Raw genomic sequence first — 18,275 nt, forward strand, 5'->3', positions numbered from 1 at the left:
CTGTGGTAACGTGTCTTTCTAGCCAAAGCTTTGTTTTCAGTTTTGAAGTGTAGGGAATGGTTAATATTTTGTTATTCTGTGTCCCATTGGGGAGATTTCCTTTACTTCCTTTCAGTGAAATTAAATTATATTTTATGTACAACTCACATGTTTTGAGAAGTCTTTTAATTTTGTGAAAGTCTCTAGCATGGCCATCACCCAATAAAAAAAAAGGCAGAAAGAACAAGATTAACACTTACCTCTTACTGTGAGCGTAGCGGCAGCTTCTATTTTACCAACACGGTTTTCAGAAATGCATGTGTATGTGCCTTCGTCGATGCTGGCCGCCTTCTTAATCCGTAAGGTGTAATCATCCTTGATGTCGTATCTAAATATCACAAGATAATAATGGATGACATGATGTAGCATATGGATCCAAAAAACAAAAATGTATAGATTTATCACATAGGTACTCAGCACCATTTATTTTCGCTTTAATAATTTCACACACACATAAATCTTCATGACATTTTTATTACACCATGCATTAGTTAAAAACTTTGAGGCCATAAAATTGGTCCTGCAGTGTGCTTTTGGTATTAGTGTATTATTAATATTATCACTTTTCTCTGTGCGGTGTGGCAATATGACAAATTAATGTGATCTGTTTTCAATATGTGACATATTCTGTGCTGGTCCTGATACAGTAACTGTTATGCTTTTGTGGCTTTCCAATCTATTTATTAATCATTGTCATCAGATAAAATCTTTAGGTCCTCCTAGAGACCAGGATCCCATTAGTCTCACCTGGTTTAATGGAACATCTAGTGATATTAACATTATTTAGATGTTGTAAAGTAATCCTGTCAGTCCAATCAAACTGAGATTTCAGTTATAGATGGAAGGATTCCATTAGGTGTAGATAGGTCTATCACCTGCTGGTTTCTAATATCTGCTCACCAGAGTTTTTAGATCTGCCTCATCATCCCTGTTCACATCATGTCCATTGAGCTACATTTTTTCCGTACACCATCCCACATGTATGGTATCATCTGACCACTGCAAAGATGAGCTTCTGTCACTAGACACCTGTCTTGAATCACACCATTCAATCTCAAAGCTATTTGATAAGGTATATGAACTCTCTTTTGGGTCCTTGGGTTGCATCCCAGTCCTGCAAACATAGTATATTATAACTCAAGTCCTAGGGGTGTTTTGGTACGGGTAGGCCTATTTGCCCTAGGGAAACAGTGGTGGCAATAGGTGAAACCATGTGGAAGCCTCACTATTTTCACAGAACAAGACATGAACTGGTAAATATTACACCTGGATATACTACTATGTAACCAAACAGGGCACCTGTGTTGCTGGATCCCATAGCAATCACATAGTTTCATATGGTTACGCCCTTTGCACTGCAGCCGCTGCCTTGCTTGGAAGTTGAAAATCTGAAAACGTTTTAGCACTCTATTAGTAACTATTAAGCGTGCACAGACTCAGAAACATGCCATAAAATACATGAAAACAGAGTGATTGATGCTCATATAGTTGCTCATCTAATGCTGGTTTCTAATATCTGCTCACCAGAGTTTTTAGATCTACCCCATCATCCCTGTTCACATCATGTCCACTGAGCTACATTTTTTCCGTACACCATCCCCCATGTATGGTGTCATCTGACCACTGCAAAGATGAGCTTGTGTCACTAGACACCTGTCTTGAATCACACCACTCAATCTCAATAATGATATCAATTGATATGGTATATGAACTCTCCTTTGGGTCCTTGGGTAGCATCCCAGCCCTGCAAACATAGTATATCATAACTCAAATCCTAGGGGTGTTTTAGTACGGGTAGGCCTATTTGCCCTAGGGAAACATTGGTGGCTGTAGGTGAAACCATGTGGAAGCCTCACTATTTTCCCAGAACAAGACAGGAACTGGTAAATGTTACACCTGGATATACTACTATGTAACCAAAGAGGGCTCCCATGCTGCTGGATCCCATAGCAATCACATCATTTCATATGGTTACACCCTTTGCACTGCAGCCTCTGCCTTGCTTGGAAATTGAAAATCTGAAAATATCTTAGTATTCTTTTAGTAACCGTTAAGCGTGCACAGACTCAGAAACATGCCATAAAAAAAAAAAAAAAAACAAAAACACAAAAACAGGGAGAGCGATGCTCATATAGTTCACTGACCACAGAGAAAAACCATTGGTCAGAAGTTCAGTAGGTAAAGATAGAATCCTTATAGAGTAAAACAGAATTACAATCGGCAGTAAGTGTTCTTTAGACACGAGAGGAAGCAAAAGCATGATTTATATTTGTTTATATTGTATTTATTGCTTAAAAACATTCTGAAAGCTGAAATTGCTCTTTAAGTGTAATGAGAAGTAGTATCAACTTTGGGACTAATTTGAGGCTTTGGTTGAATAAATGTTGCCCAGGTAGATAGAAGAAATCGTAAGAATGTCAGTAACTAACGGGGAACTCAGCAAAGAAATGTATTTCAATGTCACAAGACAGATGTACAGTAATGCACACACCAAGGAGAAAAACCGCACATATGGAAACTCGAGGGATCTCATTTATTTACTATGGCCCCAGTAAGAGATTGGGGAATTAATGTGGATAACTCAATGTAAGCATCAAGTCGATGAATAAGAGCAGGGAAGAGGCCAGAGGAACGCTGTAGAAGAACTCACTGAGGATTTCAAATGTGAAATAGATGATACAAAAATGGCAAAGCACTGCCCTATCCTTCAACTGAAACTCTATCTAGGAAAATAAGAGCAGTGACCACCTACATAAAATATGGCATCTAATAAGAAAAGGCAAAACAAATAGCTATCTTTATCTGGAGAACAGGTCTATGGAGGAAAAACATAATTGAGTTCCGCAAGACCCCATTAAATATTAAATTTTACTGTGCTTCCTTTTATTTATAGAAAAAAAAAAGAAAATAAAACTAATAGAGACCAGAGAGAGGGGGAAAGACAATGAAAAGGTGAAAAACAAAACTATTTTTTTTTTTCTGCATTACAGTATATTACTGCCATAATGTTATTGTGCCATTGGTTATACACTGATGAATACATTTAAAAACTAGAAGACTAGATGGCTAATTTACAAAAGGCATTACAATTGTTCACCTAAACAAAAAGTGAAAATTCACTTCAATTATCAAATCATGTAAAATAAAAATCTCTTTTTCTTTTATCAGCACATAATTGTGCGTTGTATTGGTTAAATGCATCTTAAATCTTTTTTTGGGTGACCATCCTCAACTCCTTTAGTAAATCAGCCATTATGTGATGCATAAAAGCTGATTTACTAAAGAAGTTGATGATCTATGCTTATAACAATCCCAGTAATTAAACAAACAGTGAGGCAGATTTACTAAAGCAGCCAAGAATCCATACGCAAAAAATGTATGTAAACGTTCACTTCAATTATGCAATCAGGAGAAAAACTTTGGCTTAGGATTAGGGAATCAATGTGAAGAGGAATTTGCTATGTACATTTTTGGGTAATTGAAGAGAATATTCAAACATTTTTTCAGTGAAGATACTGAACTCCTTTAGTAAATCTGCTTTGCTATGTTTGTTTTCTTATTGGGATTTATATAAACCTGACATGACCTTACAATTACTTTAAACTTTTTTACTCAAACATTTTTTGAGAATGAAACAAATGTATTTATTAAAGTGATTCTAAGGGCTGAAGGTTTTTTACCTTCATGCATTCTATGCATGAAGGTAGAAAAAACCTTCTGTGTGCAGCGCCCCCCCCCCTAGCCCCCACCCAATCCTTACCTGAGTTCCCTCCAATTAAGCGACGCTCATGGTAGCTTCAGCTGTCCCAATACTCTCCCTCCACAATCACAGCCAGCGAGCCAATGAGGAGAGAGCAGGTTCGGTGAAGCCGCGGCTCAATGTGTCTTATCGATGCATAGAGCAGCAGCTCAGGAGCGAGCATGCAGCGGTGCCCCCAGGGTAAGCGGCTTTCTCTGGGGACACTGCTCAAGGGGGAGGAGCCAGGAGTGCTGGTGGGGGACCCGAAAATAAGAAAATCTGAGCTGCTCTTTGCAAAACCACGTCACAGAGCAGGTATATATAACATGTTTGTTTTTTAAAAAAGGCAAAGCTTTCGTGATACTGTAAAGCTGAGTGTACACTAGTAAAATTTTGAATGAACACATGTACGAAAATTCTTAGTAAATTCTGTTAGAAAATTCTCAGAACATTTGAATGTTGCTTGAAAGTAGTTCAAGATTTTGTTTGCTTTTAACTTTCAATCTTGATATGAATGGACCAAATTAAAACCACATACACTGTTAGATATTCATTAGAGAAAATTTTTCCATCCTGCTCCTTGAATTATCTTTTTGCACTTCGGTCAAAGAAAGAATGTTGAATTAACCATACTAATGAATAGAAAAACAAACAAATGTGCTTAAAACATTTACAACATTATAAAATTCCCCAACATAAATTTTTAAAAGAAGTTCTACTAGTGAATACCCAGCTTGGTTGCAAATTATTTGACATGTTTTGCATTAGACTCTGTGGGCTGATTTACTAAAGGAGCAGAGACTGTTCTCTTAGGAAAAGGAATGTTGCCTGATTTAAGTCAACCATGTTCACTTCAATGATCAAATCATTTGCAAGCACACATTCTGTTTAATGTCCCATGATTGGGTATTGGAAATGAACACAGGCTCACTTTATTTTCTAAGTGAACTAAAGATTCCCTTTGCTAGGTGAACAGTCTCTACTTCATTAGTAAATCTACCTCACACAGTCTAGTCCATGATGCATTTGTTGGCAAACATACCAGATGCTCTGGGGCTTTTGTTTTGTGGTGATATTGAAATAAATTCATTCAAAGTACAGTATTGTGCAAGAAGCTTTATTACAGCACATACAGACTTTTCTTACTGCAAACAATGAATACCTGCACCACTGGGAATGGTTTTTGCAGGGCTTATAAAGCTTGCTAGCTTATAGTGGCTTTTATACTAGGCCATACTGGTCAACACTAACTAAATTGGATTCTGTTTGGTCATCAGGGTCTGCTACATTTTGCACTTAGCAATTTTCTTCTTCTATTGTTTATGGAATAAACCCAATAACATAACTTGTTGTGCACAGACTAGGCATGGCAAGGAGCCAAATATGAAAAGGTGGGTAGGGCAGAAGAACACAGCAAAGTAAAAAAAAAAAAAAATCACTAAAGTATATGACAATACATGTACCTTTCCCCATGTTTTGCCCTGTATGCACAGCCTGTAGTAGTGTACATTTTCACATTAGTTTGTCAAAAGTGTCTGTTTTTGTTCAAGCATGAGACATGCAGTATGGTACTGCACGGGTTTATTCATGACTTCTGTCTGTAGTCTGAGAACGGACATTTCCTGTGAAGAAACTATATATATATCCCACAATCCCTGAATCTATCCGTCTAATTCTCGTCAGGTGAGAGGAGCATAGTAATTATATCTGACACATGCAAAACAATTGACAGAGAGATCACATTAGCACTCTTGTGATGCAACACAGATGAAATGGCCGCAACATGTAAACCCATCATTGCAGGGTAAGAGCAAACAAGCAAAGGGAATATAAATACACTAATGCAAACGTAAAACAACAAAAACATTTTAAAGTGTACAATGCTTTTAAAATTATCTTGTGATCCTTCAAAAAAAAGAGTGAACTTCTAAATTTCTGTAGTGAGCTGACAACTCTGCCCCTGCTGCAGCTCCATAACCACCCCTATGTTATAAAGATGAGGAGAGGAGGATGGGTTATGAAGTCCTGCAGAGGAGAACTAGACAAGGCTAAAAACACTGCTTGGGATTTCACTGAATTTGTGCCATGGCAGATACTTTTAGAGTTGAGAAGAACATATTTAAGGAGTCAGGGCACCAATAATTATATTTTTTAATAGGTGGAATCGGGCATTATAAACCAACCCTGGCTTTTCTTATGTCCTGAGGATTCAAATGGAGAGATCCGGCTTCAAGGCAGTTCCAAGCTCAGTTCTTGCCGAGCTTGGACTGTTTGGTATTTCCATAATTTCTTTTGCATTTCTTATAATAAAAAGAATAAATATGATATGGAAAGGGGGAAATCCAGTTGCAGAGATACCAGCAACTCCTAGATTAAAAACAACGGAATGGCTTAAAGCCGAATCGAAGTTTCTTTTATGGTTCTATACACCATCATATGTTACAATTTTGTTTCCTAAATTAACATTGAAATGCCTTAAAATAAATGTGCTTCTTGTCTACCCACTCCAGTGCTCTATGCTGGTGCAGTTGTGTTACACGCACTTGTAAAAGTAGCGCCAGACCAAAGAATAAAAGAGCCCAAATTAATTTATTAGTTCATACTAAAAAACAGTAAATGTGTTTTGGGAGGGTCAGAAAAAACATCTGCCTTCATCGTGGCTTTAATTTAGGTAAGAATCATGAATAGACTCAAAATAGAGATTTCCAGTGTGAATCTATGTAAGGAAGCTAATTGCTGGATCAGGATGGTAAACCTGCCATAGATGGAAACGGAACCATTTCAGCATAGCCTGGCCTAATTTTGATCCATCTATGGGAAGGCTGGTTGTACAGAAGTCAATATTTTGAAGTCAATCTCTTGATTGACTTCTGTACAACCAGCCTGTCAGGTTTTTTTTCACCTGATTAGGGCAGCCAGCTATAGCTGGAAACACTGATAATTGTATTCCACCAGCCACAAAGGCTCCCTATTGACAGAACACAATAGTGCTGCCAGAGTGATTCCCCATCCCCACTAAATGTGTAGATGGGGGATTTGCTTTATTTTTTTGTTTAATCCACTAGTTGAATTAATAAAAAAATATATAAGGTATTGCCTGCCATACGGGCCAGCAGTATCTGCGTGAGCAATCAAGATAGCTCTCCTTATCAAATCCATTCACACAAAGACTTGCAGTGCAGCAGAAAAAAGAGGGTGTGTCTATTATATAAGAGTCTATCCAAAAGTGCAGGCAAACTCTGGAAAATATGGAACACACTGGGCATTGGAACTACAAATACGAAAATGGAGATTATTAATACAATGTGTTTCTGAATGAATACATCATTCCAAGATTTTAGCTGGGTTTCAGTTCTCCAGCATTTACCAAAAAATAAAATATGACCTTTGGGAGGACTGTCCCTTTAAATGTAAGAGAATGGGACATATGCACAGCAAAATAATTGCCAGCAGAAAATATCATTAAGGTGAACTTGTCATTAGGAAGCAGCCCTGTGACTAATATAAATAGAATTCCCATTATACAATAAGCTGAATAGCAGTTATAAGGCATGATAAATCACACACAGGTATGTAGGCCAGCAAACAATCGCTCTCTCTGTATTGAAAGTGTTATTAGAGCATTTCTGGCCTCTCCTCAGCTTCTTTAATAGCCTGAAAACTGTAGACTGTGTTATCTGAAAGCATTTCAATAGTTCTTTTGTTTAATGGTTTAGCGTACTCGGCCTTCTGTTCAAAGGTGCTTGTTAAACCTTTCAGAGATGCCATATTTTGCCAATCTGCTGGAGCCAAAGAAGGTTGAATAACTAGATATGTAAGTGGCGTGAAAAGCTGAAGCATTGCATTTAATTGGAAGCAGAAGAAATGACAAAACAGTAGTGGTAAGGGCACAGTAACACACATAGGCTTATTTTGATTGAGAAATCTGGTAATCATTGCATTGTATGAATGCTCTTATTGTTGCAGTATGTGATTAATGACACTTCTACAATAGTATGCTGGCAGTCATTACCACGCACACACTTTTCCTCTCTCTCTGTTTCGGATATGAAACGCTGATGAAAAATTCAACCCAATCAGATTTGGCCCCTGGACAACGTGTGCTATCATCACTGTACCGTGAATTGAGATTGATTGGTTACCAGCTGTGACAAAGTCAGAGAAAGAACCGTCTGAAGAAAAAAAAAAAAAGGCTAAAATGAAAAAAAAAAAAAATGAGAAGAAAAAAAAGAGAAATGCCATAACCATCTGTTCGTGCAAACACAACAAACCATTCAAGAAGTTCCTGAATGCAATGTGCACTATGGTTTTCTGTACATTGTAGATGTGGCATATGCTATTTCTGTAAGTGCTTCGTTTTTTTCTGGACACGTTTGTTCTTGCTCTTCCTGAACAACTTGCTTGTGCTTGGAAAATCTACTTAAAGATCAATTCTAGGCAACAAGCAACATCAGTCAGTGAGCTACTAATGCTGTCCAGTAATTCTCAGACTTTTCTCAAGTCTTCAAACAAACTTAAATGTATGCACTACTTCAGAAACATAAAGAAGCATTAAAGTAGACCTTGCACCTAAATAGCAAGGTCTGCTTGTTCACTGAAGACTCCTTTCCCACATCTTAATTTGTTGCAAAAAATGTCAAAAGACACTAACATACTTATCTTGTCCCCCCTTTTGTCCAGGAAGCTTAGGCCTTGTGACGTCTCCAATCTTCTAGCGAGATCCTGGGGAAAGCTGAGTAACCCAAATCTCCCAGGAAGATGATCCTGCATTGTGCTATATGTTCTAACATCTTCTTACTGGTCAGTAAGGCTACCAAACGGTTTGATTTCTGTTCCTGGAGCCTTTAGACACACAAGCTTTGGCCCCAAAACCAATCCTCCAACTCCTGCTAAGATCAACACTGTTACAACAAAGAATTTTTCCTTATTTTCCTGGTCCCAATCTGGCTTAGAATATTTAGACAATGTGAAAATAAGGTTAAAGGAGATGGCTAGTTCGGGTAATGATGCAAACATGCTTCTGATAAATATAAAGAGAAAATATATCCATTTTCTACTGCCAACTATAGGCACATGCCTTCTGTGCCTAATGAATTTGATATTACAGTTTTAAAGATATTAAACGATGTGGAAAAATGTAAAGGCAAGCACCTCCTTTATCAACCAATATACCCCTGAAAAAATAAAATCTAGTTAGCTGCAACAAGCAACACAACCACTCTCCTTTCCTCTTCTTTTTATAAAAGGAGCTCATAGCCCTTTGTTTTTTTCCCCAAAAACTAGACCAGCAGAAGATAATTTAGCGTTATCTACTATGGAGTTGAACAGTACTGGAAGTAAACATTAAGGCTATTAACTAAAGGCCGCTCACACCAAAATGCAATGTTCTGGGCAGCATTGCCCTCTGGGTAGATAATGTAATTTGCCTTGTGCCCTATGTGTTTAGGTCATACCATTGCACTGGTGTGTGGTGAAAAAAAAGTAGGATGTGCATTACCTTTTGTACCACAGCATATTGCAATGCACTGCACTGCAAGACAACATACTGCACAAAGGTAAATGGAATGTCATTTTCAAATTTCAATAAAGTTATATCCTAAAAAAAAGGTAAACTGTATGATGCATGGAAGGTCAACCTATCAACACTGTTTAATTCCAAGTCCACCTCATTATAACATGGCCGCTGGTGTGAACAGGCCCTAAATTATTTGTGTGACCAGCAAAGCAGCTAATTTCTGTAAATAACCAACCTAAAACTGCCTACAGACTTTACAAAACAAAAAGCAATGTGTTCCCCAGCACTCCAGAAATTTCATTTTTTTTTAGTTTGTGTTGTCCTCCATGTAGTTCCAGCCTAAAGTCCAGTATTGAAAACAACATTAGAGAATAAAGAATTTAAAACAGAAGAGTTGATCACATGTCCCCACAATAAATCATTACAATATATCTGTGGTCTGACGGAGTTTCTACTATAAGAAGATGGAAACCATAAAAACCCCTTCCTGGCAGAAAGTGCTGCACCACTCTGTCAGCTCTAGCTTAACAAAGGTGGGAGAAAGATTCAGCTAGAAAAACAATCCTTTAATTCTAATGTTTTTACTTAAGCAACAGCACAGTGTTCGTCTATATAAATCTGATCCTGCACCAATTTTACTGCTTGTTACTGCTTGGTGGTGTCTCATTGATGGTAACGATCTTAATATGTGTTAACATTTTGTCACAGGAGACTCAGTTCAGGAATCGGTCAAGGAACTGTACCTCCGGCAAATACACTGATTAACTATATATGTATTTAACCAGTCAAGGTACTCTACCTCAGGCAACTGCATTTAAAACAGTATATATACATATAAAGGTGTATATATATATATATATATATATATATATACTTATATAAATAAATATATATATATATATATATATATATATATATATATATATATATATATATATATATATATAATCATTGTTAACAGCAAATGACAGATGATACCAAATGATAATTTTAGGTTTACAATATGTTTGAATAAATAATACAAACCTGGCACTTGCAACGTGTATTTTATTTAGCAATTAAGCCATGGGGAGCAATGTGTCCCACATAGTTGTATGTTTTATTGTTGTTGCTATGTATTGCATTATATTTTAGTGGTATCTACTGATACCAGGTCGGAAGTGTGCTGCCTGCCACAGTAACCTGTTTATTCTGTTCCTTTAGTATGTTCCTCTGTTCCCCTCTCCTATTTTGTATTTACTTAGTACAGTCCCTCCATAGTTAGAGACTCCCTGGTCTCCTAGTTTCACCCTCACTGTAGAGACGAGGCTTAGGGAGGTAATTTTCTTATTACATTTCAAATAATTAGAAAAACATGCATTTTTATTGCACTTTTTTTGGGAGTAATACTATGTATAGCAATGCTATGCCTGCCCTTTATACCCAGTTGCTCCATTCATAGAAGCCTTGCTACAGATTCTGTAAATAAACAGGATCTATGAATGGGCATATGCTTGAAACACCCCCCCCCCCCCCATTCATAGATTATGTTTTATTCATAGTATCTGTACTATGGCTTCTATGAAGGGAATTGCTAGTAAGAAAGAGCAACCCCCCCTCTTTTCTCCCATACATAGGGGTTGCCACAAAGCAGTAGGTAGCGGCGGAGGATGCTGTCTATTGGGGGACTTTTGACAGCTGTCAGAGTGGGTCCCTGGGTTGGGGGACCGGGAGCTGCTGTTATCTCCATACAACCTTGCTACATTTCCATCTTGGTGATCTCTACCTCCCATGCTGATTAATAAGAATTTTAACTGTAAGTGTGCTATGTCTTTTTTTTTTTTCAATAAATGGTTGTTGTCATTCTAATGTGGATCCTGTGGTCCTGTTTTTTTTTTTTTGTTTTGTTTTTTTTTTTTTTTTTGGGGGGGGGGGGGAGATGTTTTGTAAAGGAAAGGGTGGGCAGGCTCTCTTAATAATCCTGTGACAGCCTCTTAGTTGTATTAAAGTATATGAACCTTTACCTTGTAAAACATCCCAATCACTTTAAAATAGAAATGAAAGGCAAAATGTTGTATATATATATATATATATATATATATATATATATACTGTATATATATATATTTTTTTTTTAAGTGATTACATGACCATTGATCCCAGCTGTATAAAGGCTTAGAGATCTGGGTGTGGACACTGCATAATATATTGTGTGCCTTTGTGTGTTTTGTTTTTATTCAGGGTGCACGATATTCTCTCCAGCCTCCGATATCAATATTGTGCGGGACTCCCGGCCCCTATTACCCTGGCTGGCAGTACTTCCTGTTTTTTTCTGATGTTGACCTTCTCTTACCACTGTGGCTGGAAAGCCGGTATACACACAACCGTTTGTTGACCACTCTAACAGGGGGTCACACGAGATCTGGTAAACAGGATTTGAATGTGAGAGGTATCACTAGGTTTACATCAGGATCTTCTACCTATCACAACGGTTGTAGGACTATCATCTTTACTGGGTTTTAGGTTTTTAACATATGAATATCGGATACATTTTTTTCACAGCGCTGCACTTTTTGTTGCTCTAGATTCTATTGATTGTAAGTTATCTCAATTGTGCTGATTTTTCAGTTTTTTATTTAGGCTGCACTTAGGCATTAAGGTCTGTTCTTTTACCGATTAAGATATTCCTTGCAGTAGTAGTTTGACCTTTGGTAAAATGCTTCCAGTCTGACTACACATAAAGGGGTTTATTATTACAACACTGAAACTTACAATTTGATTATAATAAAAAATAGACTCCCCAACTTAATGGTCAATTTCAGAAAGGGCATATCAAGTACTACAATACTATCTACAGAACAAAAGCATGTAAGAATCCGCAATAATGTTTGCCGGGTCCTTGCAATGTAGTTAATCTAAAAGGATTTGCTTACTGTTGTTGTTTTATGTTATTTATCCATCTAAAACTGCAGCTAGTACACTGTATCAGAAAATGTATGTCTTATACAGGTCTTTGTACTATGAAATTAAATTATGTAATTGTACTAAAGGAAAATGTCCCCATTACTCTCTTTCTTTAACCTCGTTCTGTAAAAAGCAGTAAAAGATCTCTTCTGTAAATGTAAATTTAATTTAGGCTTTTCTATTTCCTAGTACAACAGTGCAGGGCCCCCGCCAACATTTCTCTTGAGTGGTCAGCCTGGCACGTCCTGCTCTTAAATGTATTTGTGAAATCTTAAAATATCTACTAGTTCTACAGAAAACTAGAGGCTGCAATTTTTATTCCAAGAAGACCCACACACAGGCTTCCCCGACTATACATTCCTGCTGAACATGTACAATTTTACTGAGGCCCTTATGAAGAGCTGGCGGTGCGGGTTTCCTCTCTGCGCAAGGTTAAAATAGTTATTACGGTGTCCTAAGTTTCCTCATGTAATTGGAATTCTCTTCAGTGAGGAAAAAGAAAAGATTGTGTTTTACATACTTTGTAATTACAGCATGCAGCTGCCCCCTGAGACATGTAATTTTTCTGAACCCCACACTTAGCCTACATTTATAGCAATCTGATCATTAGACGCTATATGGAAAGAGAACTCCTACTAGGATTGCCCTATGTCATGTACTATAGCACAATGAAAAATAACACAGACAATGCATCAGGTCATAATGCTGTGTCTGATGGCTAATGGCTGTTGCTGCGTTTACACATTTTTATGAGTTTATTAAGCACTGCTAAAGGTACTCATAGACTTAAGATAATAGTTGCCCTGTATGACGAATCGAGCAATAATCTTTTCTTTAAAAGCTGAACTCCAGGCAAATACAGCTAAAAACAACTGAAATCTGTAGTAACTGGTTTACCTTGCAAAAGATGTGTATTTCTGTCCATTCAAGCCTAATTACATGGGCATACTAAACCACACACCTATGTGAGGGCCATGTTTGCCCACACAGGACGCACAAGTGTTGCATGCATCTGCGTATAAGCAGTCCCATTCATGTCAATCAGAAAGCTGGCGCTGCATTGACACAGCTACTGCTCCCAACTTGATATCTGAGCGGGTGCGTACGATTGCATGTGCCCGAACTTACACTATCTGCATTTGGGAACCCACAAGGATGACACTTGTACATCATGTACTTCCTGTGCAGGAACACACAGCCCTCACATGGATGTATGTTTCAGTACACTCATGTGAAAAAAGCCTTACAGGTCTTGTGACTGGACAGTGAAAGGAGAAGCAGAAAACGAATGAGCTTATCAACCTGTCTTCATGGCCCTTCTTCCATAAAAATAGTTTTTATTAACACATGAGCACTGCAGTTCAACTGAGGGGCTCCTTTTACTGCTTCTCTCTCTCACAGTTGGAGCTCTATGGGGGCTGCAAGAGCCTAATACCAAGTTGTATTTAGGTACTGACAATGCTTGCAATTAAATATTACATTTAAAAGAGAAGCAGGTGCCGATCCAGGCATCTGGGTGGATCCCAATCATATGGTCTGGATCTCTCCCGAGCCTGGACCAGCTGAGTGACATCAGCCGACAGCGGACTTTAGCCTGCTGTTGGCTAAAAATGGGTCACAGGAGTGCAGAATGCAGTGCATTCTTGTGATCTACACGAGAAGTATATCCAAAATTGCTTTGGCTGTACATCTCCTTTAATAATGTAATGATGATTACAGAGCTGTATTAATTTGCGTTTTATTCTTGTCTCGAGTTTAGCTTTACGAGGCAGGTAGCCATTCACACGCCAACCTTAGAAGTAACATTTAATCTGACAATTAGTAACCTGTTCTGATCATTATCATCTGATAAGACAATGATAGAAGCGATTGTTTATTCATCCCTCCCCTATTCTCCACGACATAAACTTGAATAGTCAGCAGAACAGAGAGTTTATGATAATGAAAGGGCTTATTGACTGCTTAGATCTATGGTCAGCTATCTCTCGCTTAGAATAAAGAAGGTAAGTAAGACATTGTGCTATTCCCAAAGCTTTCATACTGGCATCTCTTGGACAACATACCGCATGCCCAGTAATAATCTTGCTTCCTTTTCTCTATAGAATAATGGTGCCCCTGTGGGAACTCTAAACTCATAATTATGGTAGAATCTTAAATAATTAATATGGATTTTTAGGTATTATGCAAGTGAAAATATTATTAGATGGATTAAATTTGAGGTTGGACTTTATCCGATAGTCTAACACAGGCATGTACAACCCGTGGCCCGGCAGGCAATGCGGACCACCGGCCGCGGAACTCCAGACAGTCTCCCGCCCAGGGGCGGATCCAGAGGGGGAGGCAATAGGGCAATTGCTCCCCCCAAAAAAATATTAGAGACTCTCCCTCCAGATTGCGGGTTCCCAACCCACCATCCCGGAGCATCACTGTAAATAACAGCGTATATAGCCGATGCTTCCTGTATAGTTCCAGCTCCTGTCACAGGCGGAGTGATACCAAATGCACTCCGCCTGTGACAGGAGGCGGCGCTATACTGGAAGCATCAGCTCTGCTTCCTCCAGCGTGGCGCCTGTTTAATGCTGATTATGCTCAGGAATGATGGGTTGGGAACCCACCAACAGTACCCAGCAGCAGTAACAGCCAGAAATACCCAGCAGCAGAAACAGCCAGAAATAACCGGCAGCAGTAACAGCAAGCAATACCAGGCAGCAGTAACAGTCAACAATACCCGGCAGCAGTAACAGCCAGCAATACCCAGCAGCAGTAACAGCCAGCAATACCCAGCAGCAGTAACAGCCAGCAATACCCGGCAGCACTTACAGCCAGCAATACCCAGCATCAGTAACAGCCAGCAATACCCGGCAGCAGTAACAGCCAGCAATACCCAGCAGCAGTAATAGCCAGCAATACCCGGCAGCAGTAACCACCAGCATTACCCACCAGCAGTAACCGCCAGAAGTACCCACCAGCAGTAACCGCCAGAAGTACCCGCCAGCAGTACCCACCAGCATTACCCACCAACATTACACACCAGCAGTACCCACCAGCAGTACCCAACAACACTACCCATCAGCATTACCTACCAGCATTACCCATCAGCAGTAACCACCAGCAGTAATCGCCAGCAGTAACCGCCAGAATTACCCACCAGCAGTAACAACCAGAAATAACTGCAAGCAGTACCCATCAGCACTACCTGCCAGCAGTAACCGCCAGCACTACGCACCAGCAGTACCCACCAGCAGTAACCTCCAGCATTACCCGCCAGCAGTAACCACCAGCAATAACCGCCATCATTACCTACCTGCAGTAACCACCAGCAGTAACTGTCAGCAGTACCTGCCAGCAGTAACTGCACCAGCAGTACCCACCAGCAATAACCGCCAGCAAAATAAGTAGAAAAGGTATGTGCATTAGCATTTGTAAATTGTTGCAATATGTTTTTTTAATAACCAGTTGTATTTTGTCATAATATGTCATGTCCTTGTTCATACATGTATGAATAAGGACATGACATTTTCTGGCTGCCTAAGTCATGTGTGCTAGGGGTGCAACTAGCCCCCAGCACATAACTGTAAATATCCCAGCATGTTCAGTGTTTCTGACTCCTACCACCATGACCACTTCAAATCACTGAAGTAGTCATGGTGGTTAGAGTGTTCCTTTAATATCTCTCAGAAGAAGTAAACATCTGCATACTGATTCCATTTAATTTGATCATCCTCTAGTTGTGTTAAATTAGTGCGGGAGGCATGGCGCGGGAAGGGCGCGGCGGGGTTTTATTACTTGTAGCACCCTCCTAGGTAGGTGCTAGGAAAATGCATTTGGTGGCTCTTTTCTGCTTATCGGGAGATCCTGATCTGTTAGTTTAGCCTGTCACATGTTTCCAGGTGTGATTTATTGGGTCTAAGGGAGTCACCCCACTGTATCCAATAAGGGAGCTTGTTGGACAGTGGAGGAAACCTAACCAGTAGCACACCAGGGTTTATGGCTGTCTCAGTGGGTGGGCATTGCTGCAATGCATCTTGGGATTGGCTATAAATCCAGAGGGAGCATGTGAGCAAGTCCCAGGAGGAGGTGGATGGCTGTCTCTCCTCCTGCAAGTGTGAGGAAGGTGGTTCAGGCGGTTGGCCTAGTGAACCAGGTGTGGAGCTGAGCTGAGTGCTGACAAGTGGAGCTGCTGGCAGAATCATCTTGAGAAAAACAGTATTGTGAGTACCAGGAGATCTGCCTAAGGGTCTGCCTAGGGGAGGGGACCACTCCAGAGAGGTCAGGGGATCAAGAAGCTTGCTCACACAAGAGGTGTATCAGTAAAGGTGGTGCTGTGTAGTTGACCCTGAAGATTAGGAACAAGAGGGGTGCCAGGAAGGGCCCTGAAGTTGTTCTGCAGTACAGTCCAGTTTACCTCAGGATACAGTTTACCTCAGAAAGCTCATTCAAGTATACTTCACAGCTAAGGGCAAAGTGAAACAGTGGCCTTGTCGTGACTAGCGTTTCTCAGCATTTTCAAGTCGTCCCAGACTATTGTGCATAGTGTATAAAGTTGGAGTATCCCACTCATTCCCTTCTCCTATCCAAGTTCCAAATAAAAACACAAGAACTAAAGCTACCGGACTGTTTCCTGACTGAAATAAAACACTTGGGGAAAATGTCATACTGTCATTTTGTTGCTAATGCTAACCCAGGGGAACCCATAACCAGCAGTTCCCAAGGGAGTAGTGCTACATACTTATAAACCTTAACTATAGTATGTATTTTATATGCGGCCCAAGAAAATTTCTCTACACTCAATGTGGCACAGAGAAGCCAAAAGTTTGGACACCCATGGTCTAACATTTTTAGTTTGCCCATTGTGCTTAATATAATAAATCTATTTAACGTGATGTAGCAAACTGGTCTTGAAAACTCACCTTCCTCTTGGCAAATCGGCATCATCCTTTTTCCACCGGACAGTTGGCTGTGGATCTCCGAGGACTGAACACCGAAACTCCACAGTTTCATCTTCCAAAACAATTTGGTTAACTGGCTTTCTGACAAATGTTGGTCGTTCTAACAAAAAATGAGAAAACAGAGAAGAAATGTTTTTAGATGTTGTGTAACAATTACAGTATGTAGAATGCCAATTGCTAGCAATTACTATATACATGAAAGAGAATTTGTTACTTTCTTAAAGTGCCAAACAGACATTTCTCTTAAAAGAAGAACCCCACTCATTGGCTGGTAATCACATTTGCCATGCTCCACCACTGATCCTTTGCTCCATCAGAGCCATCTGCATATAACTGGTGCTTTTAAGAATGAGTGATCATGTAAACTCCTAACATGGTGCAGCGTATGGGCCTAAGTAGCCAATCCTCAGGACTGAACACTGTCACACGAAGAAGAGGAGAACACTAATAACCCTGTAAGCTCCAACACTGTTCAACATGTTGCCAACGCAAAGTTCGGCCTTCCCGCCACATATGTTAAAGTGGACCTAGAATCAAGTAGTCGCATCCCTCAAACAGCCTCCACTCTCTGTGGCAGTGAGCTGAGAGGGAAACCACTAAAAAAATTAAAACAACTGTTAGCCTATTCTGCTAGCAGTTTGATTTTAGGTAAACAAACCCAAAAAGTGTGAACTGTAAGGATACATATCACTATCCCATCACTTAAACTGCAAAAAGTGTGCATGGATTTAAACAATGGGGACCCAGATAAAACTTGTACATATGTTGTATTTTCTTGTTGTATATACACTTCTACATTTTTTTACACAGGCATTTTCTATGGAAATAAATGGAAATGCATGAGAACACATCATTGTGCACTGTAAAACGTGTACTTGTGTACTTTGAAGGGCACATTTACCTGTGTTTTCTGTGCATTCGTATGTTGCATTGTGCATTACAATGTGCCCTTTCATACATAGAAATAGAACTATGTGTGTTAAAGCAAGTGTGAATTCATCCCAAATACTGTTCAGAAATGTGTTATGGACAGCTGGTGGCATGACGTTTTTGTGGCTGTGTGCTGCCCCTGGGAGCCCTGTTGTCCCAT

The 18,275-nt window shown here is 39.5% G+C and overlaps 1 protein-coding gene across 11 annotated transcripts in view; it reads right to left on the reverse strand.

The window, feature by feature from the left end:
• The window catches only part of ROBO2 (roundabout guidance receptor 2), a 1,381,003-nt gene that overhangs the window by 180,929 nt on the left and 1,181,799 nt on the right, over positions 1-18,275 (reverse strand). For all 11 annotated transcript variants that reach the window (XM_082246200.1, XM_082246196.1, XM_082246202.1 and 8 more), the window contains exons 5-6: positions 17,147-17,285; positions 240-367 (exon numbers count right to left, since the gene is read on the reverse strand). In XM_082246200.1, coding sequence (XP_082102326.1) covers positions 240-367; positions 17,147-17,285 — 267 coding nt within the window. The remainder of the gene's footprint in view (positions 1-239; positions 368-17,146; positions 17,286-18,275) is intronic.

The sequence above is a fragment of the Pelophylax lessonae genome (genome assembly GCF_965119305.1).
Source record: "Pelophylax lessonae genome assembly, chromosome: 2".
NCBI classification, from domain to species: domain Eukaryota; kingdom Metazoa; phylum Chordata; class Amphibia; order Anura; family Ranidae; genus Pelophylax; species Pelophylax lessonae.